This window comes from Sceloporus occidentalis, unplaced genomic scaffold (genome assembly GCF_023333645.1).
Source record: "Sceloporus occidentalis isolate IW3139 unplaced genomic scaffold, rSceOcc1.0.p SCAF_3, whole genome shotgun sequence".
Classification (NCBI taxonomy): domain Eukaryota; kingdom Metazoa; phylum Chordata; class Lepidosauria; order Squamata; family Phrynosomatidae; genus Sceloporus; species Sceloporus occidentalis.
In genome coordinates, this window is record NW_028316983.1 from 117,364,088 (window position 1) to 117,378,355 (window position 14,268).

Here is a 14,268-nt window from a genome sequence, read left to right on the forward strand (position 1 = left end):
GTGGAGGTTTCCATCCTGCCTAAAGGAAAGTGTGGTGAGGCCTAGTGAAAGGTTTCCCTGGATCAGCATTTTTAGGCATTTTCTGGAGCAAGCGGTGGCCTCTCAACTCCAGGGGTTTCTGGATAAATCTGATTGTCTAGATCCATTTCAATCTGGTTTCAGGACTGGCTATAGGACGGAGACAGCTTTGGTTGCCTTGGTGGATGATCTACGCAGGGAACTAGACAGGGAGTGTGTCTGCCTGTTGGGTCTGCTGGATATCTCAGTGGCTTTTGATATTATCAACCATGGCATCCTTCTGGGCCTTCTTGCTGGGATGTGATTTGGGGCCTTTGTTATACAGTGGCCCAGTCTTTCTTGGAGGGGTGAACTCAGAAAGTGGTGTTGGCTCCCTGGCTGTTGTCCTGTGGGGTCCCACAAGGTTCTGTTTTGTCCATCATGTTATTTAACATCTATATGAAACCACTGGGACAGTTCATCCAGAGCTTTGAGGTGCAGTGTCACCAGTATGCAGGTGACACCCAACTCTATCTCTCTCTTCCATCTGATTCCAAGGAAGCTGTCTTTGTACTTAACAAATGTCTGCTGTCAGTAATGGACTGGATGAGGGCAAACAAACTGAAACTTAATCCAGACAAGACAGAGGTGCTTCTAGGCAAATCATAGAATCATAGAGTTGGAAGAGACCACAAGGGCCATCCAGTCCAACCCCCTGCCATGCAGGAAATCTAAATCAAAGCATCCCCGACAGATGGCCATCCGCCTCCGTTTAAAGACCTCCAAGGAAGGAGACTCCACTACACTCCAAGGGAGTCTGTTCCACTGTCAAACAGCCCTTACTGTCAGAAAGTTCCTTTTAATGTTGAGGTAGAATCTCTTTTCCTGTAGCTTACATCCATTGCTCTGAGTCCTAGTCTCTGGAGCACCAGGAAACAAGCTAGCTCCCTCCTCAATATGATATCCCTTCAAGTATTTAAACAGGGCTATCATATCACCCCTTAACCTTCTCTTCTCCAAGCTAAACATTCCCAGCTACCTAAGTTCTTTTAACTTAGCTTGCATCCATTGTTCCGGGTCCTGTTCTCTGGAGCAGCAGAAAACATGTTTGGTCCCTCCTCAATATGACATTCCTTCAAATATTTAAACAGGGCTATCATATCACCTCTTAACCTTCTCTTCTCCAGGCTAAACATACCTAGCTCCCTAAGTCGTTCCTCATAGGGCATGGTTTCCAGGCCCTTCACCATTTTAGTCGCCCTCCTTTGGACACGTTCCAGTTTCTCAACATCCTTTTTGAATTGTAGTGCCCAGAACTGGACACAGTTTTCCAGGTGGGGTCTGACCAAAGCAGAATAGAGTGGCACTATTACTTCCCTTGATCTAGACACTATTCTTCTATTGATGCAGCCTAAAATTGCATTGGCCTTTTTAGCTGCCACATCACACTGTTGATTCATGTTCAGCTTGTGGTCTACTTGGACTCCCAGATCCCTTTCACATGTAGTCTCATTCAGCCAGGTGTCCCCCATCCTATATCTGTGCATTTCATTTTTCTGCCCTAAGTGCAGTACCTTACATTTCTCCATGTTGAATTTCATTTTGTTAGCTTTGGCCCAGCTTTTTAGACTTTTCAGGTCATTTTGAATTTTGATCCTGTCCTCTGGGGTCTTAGCTACTCACCTTAACTTGCTGTCATCTGCAAATTTGATAACTATGCCCCCAATACTGTCATCCAAGTCATTGATAAAGATATTGAATAGCACTGGGCCCAAAAAAAGACCCCTGTGGGATCCCACTGGTCACTTCTCTCCAGGATGAAAAGGAACCATTGTTGAGCATATGCAATTCAAAGAAGAAGAGAGAATGGAAAATATTACAAAGGAAATAAAAGAAAAAGAATCAAAAGGGAAAGAGGATAACAACAAAGATGAAATTGTAAAAGAAATAAAGGTTTTGCAAAAGCAATACTCCATAGAAACAACAGAAGAACTCTCCAAAGGATGAAAAAAACAAACGTAAAGCATTTTCAATACGCCAATAAAGCAGGAAGGTGGCTAGCCTAAATATTAAGAAAAGAAAAGAAAAGGAAACTGATATAAAAATATAAAAAAGGGAAAATATCTGTTTGTAACAAAAAAAATTAAAATGCTTTTTATTATTATTTCAAGACTACTTTTGAATCTAAGGTTATAGAAAAAGAAAAAGAATTTTTTTTTTTGTTGAAATCAAATCTTTCACCCTTAAAGGAAGAATAAACAAAAATGCTGAACCAATCTATTACATATTACTGAAGTGATTCAAAAATGCTAAGACACCTGGGCTTGATGGCTATGCCGCTTTATACTACAAAGTGTTCCAAGAAGAGTTGATACATCCATTAGTGAAAACCATGAACTCAGTTAGAAAAGATGGAATGCCACTGTTATGGGAAGAAGCAAGCATTGGTTTGATTCCTAAAGAAGGCAGAGATCTCCTTCAACTCAGCAGCTACAGATCCATTTCACTATTGAACTTTGATTATACGTTATTTACATTTATCTTAGCAAACAGATTTTTAAAAGTATCGATAACATTAATTTCAGAAGAACAATGCGGGTTTTTACTAAACAGACATCCAAAAGATAATGTAAGGCATGTATTAAATTTAATTAAACACTACGATTTTTATAACAATAACAAACTCACATTGATTTTCTTGGATATCGAAAAAATTTCAATAATGTCAATTGGGTATTAATATTAGAAGTTCTTTAAAAATGGAAATGGGTAAAAATATTACAGATTGGATAAAAGCTACTTATTCCAGGCAAAAGAGACACATCATCATAAATGGAGAATAGACAAAAATCTTTCAATATAAATAAAGGTACCAGACAAGGATGCCCTCTTTTCTCTTTAATTTTTATATTAATTATGGAAATATTACTTAACAACAAATAATAAGACCACAAAATACAGGGAGTAGAAGTTAAGGGTACCTAATTAAAGATAAAACATGTATTATTACAATAATAAGTCTGAAAAGAAAACTTTAAAGTTAAAAGAAAAATCTGGGTTCAAATTGAATATGAAAGTGAAATATTTAGGTGTCACCTTAGCCAACAAAAATTTGGATTTACTTAGCAACAATTACAAAAAATTATGGATTGAAATTAAAAAATACCTACAGAATTGGAAAGATTTAAAACTGTCATTGTTAGGCAAAATAGCCACGCGAAAAATGAAGGTCTTACTTAAACTATTTGTTGTTATTGTTTATTGCTATTGCTTTGTATTTCCCTACTGTTGTAAGCTGCCCGGATTCCCAGTGATTGGGCGGGATATAAATAAATCCTATTATTATTATTATTATTATTATTATTATTTCAAGCAACCCCCATAATTAAAGAGATAATATCTTTAAAGAATGGCAGAAAGATATAACAAATTTCATATGGGCAAATAAAAAGCCTAGAATAAAAGTTAAAATATTGCAAGATGCAAAAAAAAAAAAAAATAGGGGTGGTTTTGCATTACCAAATTTGAAAATATATTATGGGCAAGTTGTTTGTCATGGATTAAAGGATGGTTAACATTGAAAAATAGGAATTTGTTGAAATTGGAGGGAATTCTACTTAGATTTGGGTAGCATCCCTTTGTATTTTATGATAAAATAAAAGCAAATAAGGATTTTAACAACCATTTTTATTCAAGTGTCACTATTCCAGAGTTGGAAAAAATATAAAACTAGAATAAGCCCAAAATTGCCATTATGGCTCTCACCACATGAGGCAATATATGCAATGGACCCTTGGAGAAACAAAATATGGCTAAAATATAAAGATTTGCTAGAAAATAAAACCCAAAAGTTCATAATAAAAACCAGAGAACAACTAAATACAAATGGAGAATCATGTAGTTGGTTTCTCTATAGGGAAAGATGGATGCTAGACAACAAACAGATAGGATTTGCTAAGAGTTAAACAGACCTAAAAGAAATTTGGGTAAATAAATCCGCAATACTATCAAGGATTTTATTTTTTTAAAACTTTTGGAAACATATACTGAAGATGACTTAATCAAAGAAACCATGATCAAATGGGCCCAAAATTGTGGCAGAGCTTTAGAGCTTCAACAATGGGAGAAATTATGGAATGAATGAAAGGATTATACTTTAGGGAGTTTATCACACGGGGGAAATCCCATGCAGAAACAGGGGTTTAAATCAGGGGGGAAACTGCAAAAGCGGGTTTATTTTCACACGGCGTCATTGTTAAAGTGTGTTAATCCAAATGGAAAGTAGACGGAAAGTAGACAAAAGCCACTCTTTCAGACTTTCAGAAAATCCTGAAAGTAAAAAGGAGTGGCTTTTGTCTACTTTCCGTTCGGGTTAACACCAGTTTAACAACGATGTGTGTGAAAATCAACCTGCTTTTGCAGGTTTTTTCCAGGTTTTAAATCCTGTTTTGCACAGATTTCCCCCGTATGATAAACTCCTAAACCAAGATGTAAGAGAAAACTATTAGAAAATAATTTACAAATGGTGCCTAACAAAAGAAAGATTATGCAAAATGTGTAAGATAGTTAATAATAGATGTTGGAAATGTCAGATTGGTCATTCCTCCACATGTGGTGGTCCTACAGGAAAGCAAAGAATTATTTGAAACAAATACATTATAAAATCAAAACAATTTTGGATATTAATCTTGAATTTAGACCAGAAACCCTCATGTTAAATCATTTGGATAATGAAATTGAAAAAAGAAAAGGAAAATATACTATTTTATATGCTCACTACTGTACTGGAAATTAGAAAAGGTAAAAATAAATAATAAAAATTTTATTTATATCCGCCTCTCCATCTAAGGCAACTGGGGCAGCTTACAAATTAAAACTGTACAATCCCAGATCCAGTATCATCACCCACCCACCCCGCCCATTAACAACGATTAAACAATTCATAATTTAAAACATACTTTGAAACAAAAAAATCAGACAATGAGTACAACAGATTCAGAGGGGTAACGGGTTCCGATTTTGGTGGCCGGTTATCTATTCGGGAAAGGCCTGCCGGAAGAGATCTGTCTTAACAGCTTTTTTGAAGCTGCCCAGGCTAGTAATGTGATGGCTCTCCTCCAGCAGGCCTTTCCCAAACAGATAACCAGTCATCAAAATCGGAACCTGTTACCCCTCTGAATCTGCTATAGCCGAAAAGGTTCTCTGGCTGGTTGCAGACAGCCTAGTTTTCATAGGCTGCAATAAATTCCTCCAGAACACCCGAGTGTGCAGGGTAGATTATATGGAAGGAGGCAGTGCTGAAGATAGGTTGGACCCAAGCCATTTAGGGCTTTAAAGGTCAAAGCCATCACCTTGTACTGCGCCCGGAAACTAATGAGCAGCTTTTGGAGCGATTTTAAAATAGGTGTTACGTGATTGCTTCTGGCTTTACCAGAAACCAACCTGGCTGCCATGTTCTGCACTAATTGAAGATCTCACAGATGGAGCAATGGTACATCAAATTCAGGGGTAGGCAACCTTTTTGAGTCGGGGGGCCAGGTTGCTGTCTCTCAGACAACTGGGGGGCTGAAGCCGGGGGTGGAGCTTCGAGCCACATGCTGGGGGGTGGAGCTTCCACTGAAGCATCATCATCATCATCATCATCATCATCACCACCACCACCACCACTATCATTGTTACAGCAGACCCTTGTTACAGCACTTTGGAAAGTCACACTGTCTCACCTTCATAAATAATAAAAACAATGAAATGAAATAAAAAGCAATAATAAAAATAATGAAATAAAAAAAACAAAAATAAGTGTTATATATTTTTAAAAATTAATGGAAAAAACCCAAGGCAGACCTGAAATGACTCACCTTTCCACCTCCTCCACCTCTTTCTCATCCTCATCCTCCTCCTCTTTCTCATTGAGAGGGGATTTTGCACAAAGAACACTCTGGGCAAGTAGTAATAATAATAATACTAATAAAGTTACAAGCAAGGAAATTACTAAAATGCAATTGAAAATAAACTGCAGCAAGCATGCACACAGTTTCAACCCAGAGCATTTTGCAGAAAGAACACCCAGCTAACCCCCTCCCCCAATGAACCAACCTCTGGCCTTGCTGTGGCTGCAGCTGCTGCTCTGGCTCCCTTTCTCCCTCGCTCTGTACTCCTTCCTTCTGCCTCCTCCTCCTTTCCCTGCTCTTAGGGAGGAGGAGGAGGAGGGCGGAGGGCGAGGTGGAGCCTGCTGCAGGCCTGTTGCAGCCCCAGGAGCCCTGTTCGAGTGCTCCAGGGGCTGCACCGGGCCTACTAGATGGGCGCCGAAGTCTCGCGTGACCTTTGCCATCCTGAGGTCACGCGAGACTTCGGCCGCCATTTTGAAAAACAAAATGGTGCCCGGAGCGGCGCGAAAACGGGGGAAATCGGCGGCAATCGGCGGCAGGACTGCGCAGGGGCCAGCAGGAAGGCCTTGGCGGGCCAGATTCGGCCCGCGGGCCGCAGGTTGCCGACCCCTGATCAAATTATTTAATATGATGGAAAGGGACTTATTATCCAAGAAGCGAAAATATGGATCAAATTTGGAGATGGCAAAAGATTGGGAAAGAGTTCTCAAGTATTTATCAGAGAAACTGGGAAACAGAGTAATGACAACTGAGACTATTTTGAGTGGGAAAGGTATATAGAAGTTGCAAATTAATACATTTGTTATTGCTTTACCTTAATATGTTGTTAAAATGTATTTTCCAAACAACATAAGATAAGGAAGCAGAGATGAAATTTAAGAAGATACTGTATATATCAGTATCTTCTTAAATTTCACCTCTGCTTCCTTATCTTGTATATATCAAGAAGAAGAAGTAGAGATATCATAGTAGGATATTAAGAGGATATAAAAATATTATGTTGAAAATACTAAAAGACCTGAAAATAGATTTGCCCAAGGAAGTAATGAATAGGGGATGGATGTTAGGTTAAAACAGTGATGGAAGAACATTCGTTAAATTTGTTACTGGTTCTATTGATTGTATGGCTTTGTATGTTTGATGTATATCTGGAGTATGAACATGCTCAATCTATGCATACCGGTTATTTTTATTTTTCAATTAAATAAGTTTTAAGAGTATCATGGTCATTTCAAATCTTTTTATCCAAATGATAATTCAGTATCATCAGTTCACTATGACACTGTCTGTTGACACTGAATTATCAACTAATAAAAACAAATGAACTGACTCACACAGCACATGTGTCTCTTCAAAGCCACCTGTTAATTTCTGGTGACCTCATTAATTTCATAGGGTTTTCTGACCAAAGGAATATTTGGTGGTGGCTTTGCCAGTCCATTCCTCTAAAATCTAGCCTATAGCACCATGTATTCCTTGGCAATTTCTCATTCAAGTACTAACTAGGGCTGACCTTGCTTAGCATTTAAAATCACACATGATTTAGTGTCTTTAGGGTATCTCTGTAGTACATATACATACTGTATATACTCATGTGTAAGTCTAGAAATTTTAGTCAAAAAATTGACCCCAAAAAGCTGGATCAACTTATCCATGGGTAGGGACTGTATTTTAACTTTCCGATCTCCATCCTGGGATCAACCAAAAGAAGCACTAATCCCATCTACTCTTTCCAACATCATGCTCTTCTGTTTTTGTTTGTTTGTTTGTTTTTTGAATGCTTGGGTAGGAAAATGGCAGCGGTAGCACCTCTTTGGTGCTTTCTCTCAAAGGACGCTGAGATGAATCGGGATTTGAACAATCTGAATAGGACATTTATGTATGAAGACAATAAACTTTATCCTTTACACCCTTTGTCTGGTCTTTGACTGTAATAAAGAATTTCAATTTACACCCTTTGCTACGTGCCCCTAGGTTTTTTCCTCGACTTATCTATGAGTCATATCAAAATCCATAATGTTGGCCCCAAAACTTGCCCTCAACTTACACGTGAGGTCACCTTATAATCGAGTATATACTGGTATATTTAACAAAACACGAATATGCGATTTTATTTCTTAATTTCTTATTTTGCTTTTATTTCCTAAACATTTCGGATGAAAACTACAAAATGAGTTAGATACCTACCTCAGTGCATTTCACCCAGGCTAAAGAACAAGGGACAGCTTGAGCAGGAAGTTTTGCATAGCAGTATCTGTAATACAAAACACATAATCAGCAGGTTCATACCTATTGCCAACCTCCAGTTCAGCAACCTTGAACTGAACGCAGATGTCCTACATTGGAAAAAAATGTTGATCCATTTCCATATATCTGATGCTCCAAAAATAAGCTTAAAGGATATTTGGTATTAACTCTCCCATCATACACCACAACTATCCTCCTGGATATGTCCTTGGCTTCAGACCGTAGTTTGTCTGGTTCTCTATCTATTATGCTTCGTAGCATAAATCTGTTCCTTACACTGTCAATAAATTCTAATGGAATATTGTTTAGATCATATTTTGGTATGATGACTGGTTTTGTTTTCTTCTTGAGGTTTACTCTTATTTTTGATACAAGTAATTTATTATCTGTGCCAGTTGGTGCCTGGTCTAATCTTGGCCAGCAGCACAGAACATCACCACATTTTACTTCCAATTGTATAATCTATTTTATGTCCATGTGTATAATCTTCTTTCTTTTTGTATGAAAAATGTGTTTTCAATTAATAGGTTGTTGAGCCCTGCTGGCACAGTGGTTAAATGCCTGTACTGTACTGCAGCCACTCACTCACAAACCATAAGGTTGCGAGTTCAATACCAGCAAAAGGGCTCAAGCTTGACTCAGGCTTGCATCCCTCCGAGGTTGCTAAAATGAGGCCCAGATAGTTGGAGGAAATTAGCTTACACTTTGTAAACTGCTTAGGGAGTGCTTAAGTGCACTGATATGTGGTATAAAAATGTATTTGCTGTTGCTCTCACAAAAATCTAGCAAACGCTGACTTGCTTTGCTTCTTTTGCCTAATCCAAATCTGCGTATTATTTTTTATTCTTCTTTGATTTCAACTTTAGCATTCCATTCACCAATATCAGCCTGAAATCCTGTGTTGGTATGCTGTCAATTTCTTCCTGCACTCCCTCCTAGAAACTTTCAATTTCTTCCTCTTCTGCCTCTGTGGCTGGTGCATATACTTGAATTACAGTGATATTCATAGGTTTTTCCATGGAGCCTATTGAGATGATTCGGTCTGGTTTTGTCCTGTATCCTTGTACTGTACGCTTTTATTTGTAGGCATATTTTGCCACATATTTGTAGGCATATCCTGGATTAAAGATTGTGTCGTGCAAGTCATCTGGTCTGATGAATGGAGAATGCCAACATGGGTGCTATGAACACTTACCTGAGGAAATGGTGGCTGTGGGATGGTATTAAGGTGCTCATTTTCAGATTGCCCTGCAAACCCAGTGTTTTGCAGGTAATGGTTCTGGAAGGAGTTCCATACAGTTATGCCTGGACTGAAACTTCCCTGGTATATGAGAACAGCTATAGGGGCTTTCATTTAGTGAATACCCGAAGAGCAATAGTTAAGCCAAAGGGAAAAGCTCAGAACTGGATCCAGCAAAATAATGGAAGCACAATCACTTGTTTGTGTGTTTGGGGGGGGGGGGGTACATTATGAGGATAGCCCCACTTTGCAGTTTATGGATAATTCTTTTTTCCTGAGGCTTTGGTTGTTAAACTTCAGCATTTCCATTAGAAACACCTCCTTCTTGATGTGTTTGTTCAGACTTTTCTTGTCCAGAATGAAGTACATGTTCCCTAGTCATAGCTCCCCCGGACTAAAAATTGAACATAATCCCTGCTCCCATCTTGAAATATATATCTGTTGAGCATACTATACAGCTGCTAGTGTCTTAATGTTGTATCAATCTGCCCATTTCCAGGGCCTGAGCGATAATCCCACTTCTCTCAGTCAGATCTCTTGTTGCATCTAGGGCTAGAGTGGAAATCATTATCTCTGATAAGTGGGCACTGCAGCTCTGCTGCCAAGAGACATTTTTTTTGCTACTTCACTGGTGTATGGCTTTACTGTTGTCCTCATTTGCACTTGTACCCTTCCCCCTATTGTTTAAGGGGCCTTGCTACTCAAATGTATGTGAATTATGAGATGCGGAGGGCTTCTTTTCTTGCTTTCAAGACAACCAGTATATACTCCTGTACAATAGAAGGACAAACTACTGGCTCTGTCTTTGACGCCTACCAAGGAACATTTTCTTTTCACTAAGATGAGAGCCCAGAAGGTTCATGCCTCATTCCAGAAATGAAACTGGAGGCTGGGATGAGAGGAGTTCCTTCAGAATTTGAGATAAGAAACTGCTTTCCACCTGGGAAACACACAGCCCTTTCCAGATCAGCTGACCTCTGAGCTTGGAGAGAAAACTAAGCATTGGCATTGATATACCCCATAAAGAGGCTTGGTCCCTAATAAAACAAATGTTCAGTTGAGATGTGAATATACATCGTGATTTCCCATTTGTTTTCTACCTAAATCAAATACAAAATGAGAGGAATCATGTTTACAAGAGCAGGTGAAAACAGAGCATATGATGAGAAAAAACATATCACGAAATATCACCTCAAAAAACTCATATAATAATAATAATAAGTTTTATTTATATACCGCTATTCCAAAGATCATAGCGGTGAACAGCAAGTAAGCTAATTAGCAAGTAAGCTAATTTGCCCCCAACAGTCTGGGTACTCCTTTTAGCGACCTCGGAAGGATGCAATCCTAAGTCGAGCTTGGGCCCTTTTGCTGGTCTTGAACTCGCAACCTTGTGGTTTTGAGTGAATGGCTGCAGTACAGGCATTTAACCACTGCGCCACCAGGGCTCCCTTATGATTATTTTGTCATACATCTAGTACCAATGCATGCTTAAATCTTCTTTCTCAAATTGCCAGATGACACAAACTATCAGGACAAGCCAAGGTGGAAGCACTAAAGTTATGGTACTTTTCAAAATACTGCCGTGTATTAGTCTGTAGTATCAGTATGTAGAGAGATCTTGTAGCATCTTTAAGACTAACTAAAGAAAGAAATTGGCAGCATGAGCTTTCATAGACTTAGGTCTACTTCCTCAATCTACTTCCTCTCCCCCTTAAGTCTACTTCCTCCCCATCCAAATGCATCTGAGGAAGTAGAATTAAGTCTACAAAAGCTCATGTTGCCAACTTCTTTCTTTAGTTAGTCTCAAAGGTGCTACAAGATCTCCCTACATTATGGTACTTTGTAAAAGCTTAATGGCATACACTTTTACAGCTAAGTAAGGATTTAAAAACTCATTCAAAAAAGAGGTACCCTGACTCTACCATAAGATTTTAAAATAATCCATAATTTGTAAATAAATACCAGGTGGCCATAAAAGACTCTTCTATGTGTTCACATGTTCCACAACAACTAGCTATGTAACATTAATGAGAAGCTAACACAAAACTTACTTACTTGAGAAACCTTAGGGCAGATTTCTGGACTATACCCATATTTCCAAAGTCTGCGTAAAATACTTCCACTTTTTGGTCATCAACTATTCGATGAATAATAACACGGTACCACCATTTGCCTTTTGAATTCCCTATACAACAAAGCTGGCCAGGCTGGATTGAGGTTTCAGGTATGGTGTAACGGTCAGCTACATTCTTACAAGAATAACATCTTCTGCAAGACAGAATTCAAATGTATCACTAATAGTACAATTTTACACATGATTAACAGAATCCTTTCCAGTCACATGTGTACACTTGCACATTAAAAATAACATTAGAATCATAGACTTGGAAGAGATTGCAAGGGCCATCCAGTCCAATCCCCTGCCATGTAGGAAATCCAAGTAAAAGCATCCCCGACAGATAGCCATCCAGCCTCTGTTTAAAGACCTCCAAGGAGGGAGATTCCACTACACTCCGAGGGAGTGTGTTCCACCCCCCAAAAGATGGGAAGAGCTGCTGGTCAGTAAAAGATCTAAGTAAGGAATTGGTATTCAGCATAACCTGGAAGGAGTTGTACATGTCTGGAAGATCAAGTTCACAGTTTGAGACTGCTCCTTGGCACAATACTGCCCTGACAAAGGGGTTATTCCCACTTGCAGTTTAAATTGATTCCTGATTCGCCCTCGCTTCATGTTGGAAATCGATTCCAAAAGGTCCCTGGTTCCCACTATGAAAGCATTTTTCCCCCTTATCACTTTTTTTTTGGCACGGTTGTCGTCCCCACTAGTTGCGCCCCATCTAAATGCATGTCAATCATCCGTCAGTAAGCAGAAGCCTGGACTTTTGACAAACTTGTGCTGCGGGGGTGGGGGGGGGGGGCAGAGGAGGAACATGTTACAGAAGGCTGAAATGGACATAAGGCTGAAATGGAGGGCATGTCCTGGAAAAGAAGGACCAAGTCAGGGGGCAAGTGACCCACGGGTGAAGGTGGGTTTCCCTTGCCATCCCTGCATCCCTTCCTCCGTGGGGTACCTGATGGGTTTCCTCCCCACCTTTGGGCAAGCCGGCTGGAAAACCAACTTGTGTGCCTTTCTGAAACTGGATTATCTAAATCTGCAAGAAACAGCTAATACATACATGACCATTAATGTCAGAAACCAAATCTTGTCAATACATTGATCATCTTTACTTGTACTGTATGAAGTCATTGTTGGAAGACAATCCACATGTGTGTTCTGTAAAGAGGGAGATTTTTCTACTTGTCAAACTTTGGCAATCTTTGCTCCTAATATGTAAAAATATCCCTTCCTCTGTCTTTGATATTTCTTGTTTTATGGGATTAGCAAGTAGCACAGATTAGCACAGAAACAAAAATGGCTGAAATCAGAAGATTATGTCAATGAATGTAGGCTTTGGAGGCCTTGGGCAGAATACCAAGAAATTTGATCTCCATAAGAGTTAATCTCATTACTACTATTGATTTTATTTATGCTTCATCCAACCCGAACATGACTCCCGGTTGTTGTTTAATTACCCAGTTCTTGTCCACTATCTGTATTATTGGATATATGAGTTATGACATTCTTGTAATTTATGGTTTTGAGTAAATATGAACATATCACAAATATACAAACATACAAAAACAGATAAGATTCTCATTCTCCCTACAAGATTAGCCAGTATACATACCACCTCCAGATCACTAATGCAACAAATATGGCTAAGTGTTCCTCACCTCATCTCAATCATCATGTCTTCTAGTTTATCAGATGTTTCTGCACTGAAGATTCGGACATAGAATTGTGAAGGAGACACAATGTATTCCACAAATACTCCCACCAAAGCACTGGTTTCAAACTCAGGAAGACTATAAAGACTTCTGTCTTGGGCAGCATCAGGTGGGATTTCTTTTTCCATGAGCTCCTGCATAATGCAAGACTTCTCTATACCCAGGTACTGCAAACCACAAGGGAAAATTAATGAAGTTGCATATTTATGTAAGATCCAAGATACTACCATGGTTATTGAATCCTAGTTGCCTGAAGACATACACCTTTCTTTCCAATCCTGCAATTGTCCCTCCTAATAAAACAAACACAGCACGGAATGCAGCTGCCCTGACACTCAATGAAAGATTTATACAGTGTCATACAACACACAGACCATCCATCTCCCTTTCACTCCATCTATCCTGCATTTTTCTCAGCCAAAGATCAAAGAAAACTCAGAAAAGAATTCCTCCATTAGAAATAGCAAGTACATTTCTATACCACTTATCAGTGAACTAGCACTCCCTGTGCGGTTTACATGCCTTCACTGAAATACTACATGTCTTCACTGAAATATTAATGCATCTTTCTTTTTCTCTCTCTATCTCATTTGCCATACAATGAAAAAGAAAATAAGTTTTTAGACTTGTGCAATGCTTACTCAAAGTAATGCACAGATCCTTGTTAGATCCTAGCAATAACAAGCAAGTTACAATGAATAAGAAAACCACCAATGGATGTGATATCTTGTTGCTGTTGTTGTGTGCCTTGTTGTTTCTAACTTATGGCGATCCTAAAGTGACCCTATCAGAGTTTTCTTGGAAAGATTTGTTCAATGGTTTGCCTTTGCCTTTCTATGAGGCTGAGATGACTTGCCCAAGGTCACTCAGCAGGTTTACAAGGCCAAGCAGGAATTCAAATCCTGATCTCCAAAGCTGTAATCCTATGCTCAAACAACTACTGTACACCATGCTGGTTTCATAATTTGGATGGTTAGTTAGTTAGGGTCTAACAGCATTTCAAGATGAATGGTTTTCAGTCATTCTCCAAGTGCCAATAATTCCCAAAGTAGTGCACAGGGCAGG

At 39.0% G+C, this 14,268-nt stretch overlaps 1 protein-coding gene across 1 annotated transcript in view; it reads right to left on the reverse strand.

The window, feature by feature from the left end:
* Window positions 1-14,268, reverse strand: part of TDRD5 (tudor domain containing 5) — a 53,430-nt gene that overhangs the window by 23,293 nt on the left and 15,869 nt on the right. Inside the window, exons 9-11 of the mRNA XM_089515931.1 lie at window positions 13,150-13,370; window positions 11,431-11,643; window positions 8,073-8,139 (exon numbers count right to left, since the gene is read on the reverse strand). Coding sequence (XP_089372057.1) covers window positions 8,073-8,139; window positions 11,431-11,643; window positions 13,150-13,370 — 501 coding nt within the window. The remainder of the gene's footprint in view (window positions 1-8,072; window positions 8,140-11,430; window positions 11,644-13,149; window positions 13,371-14,268) is intronic.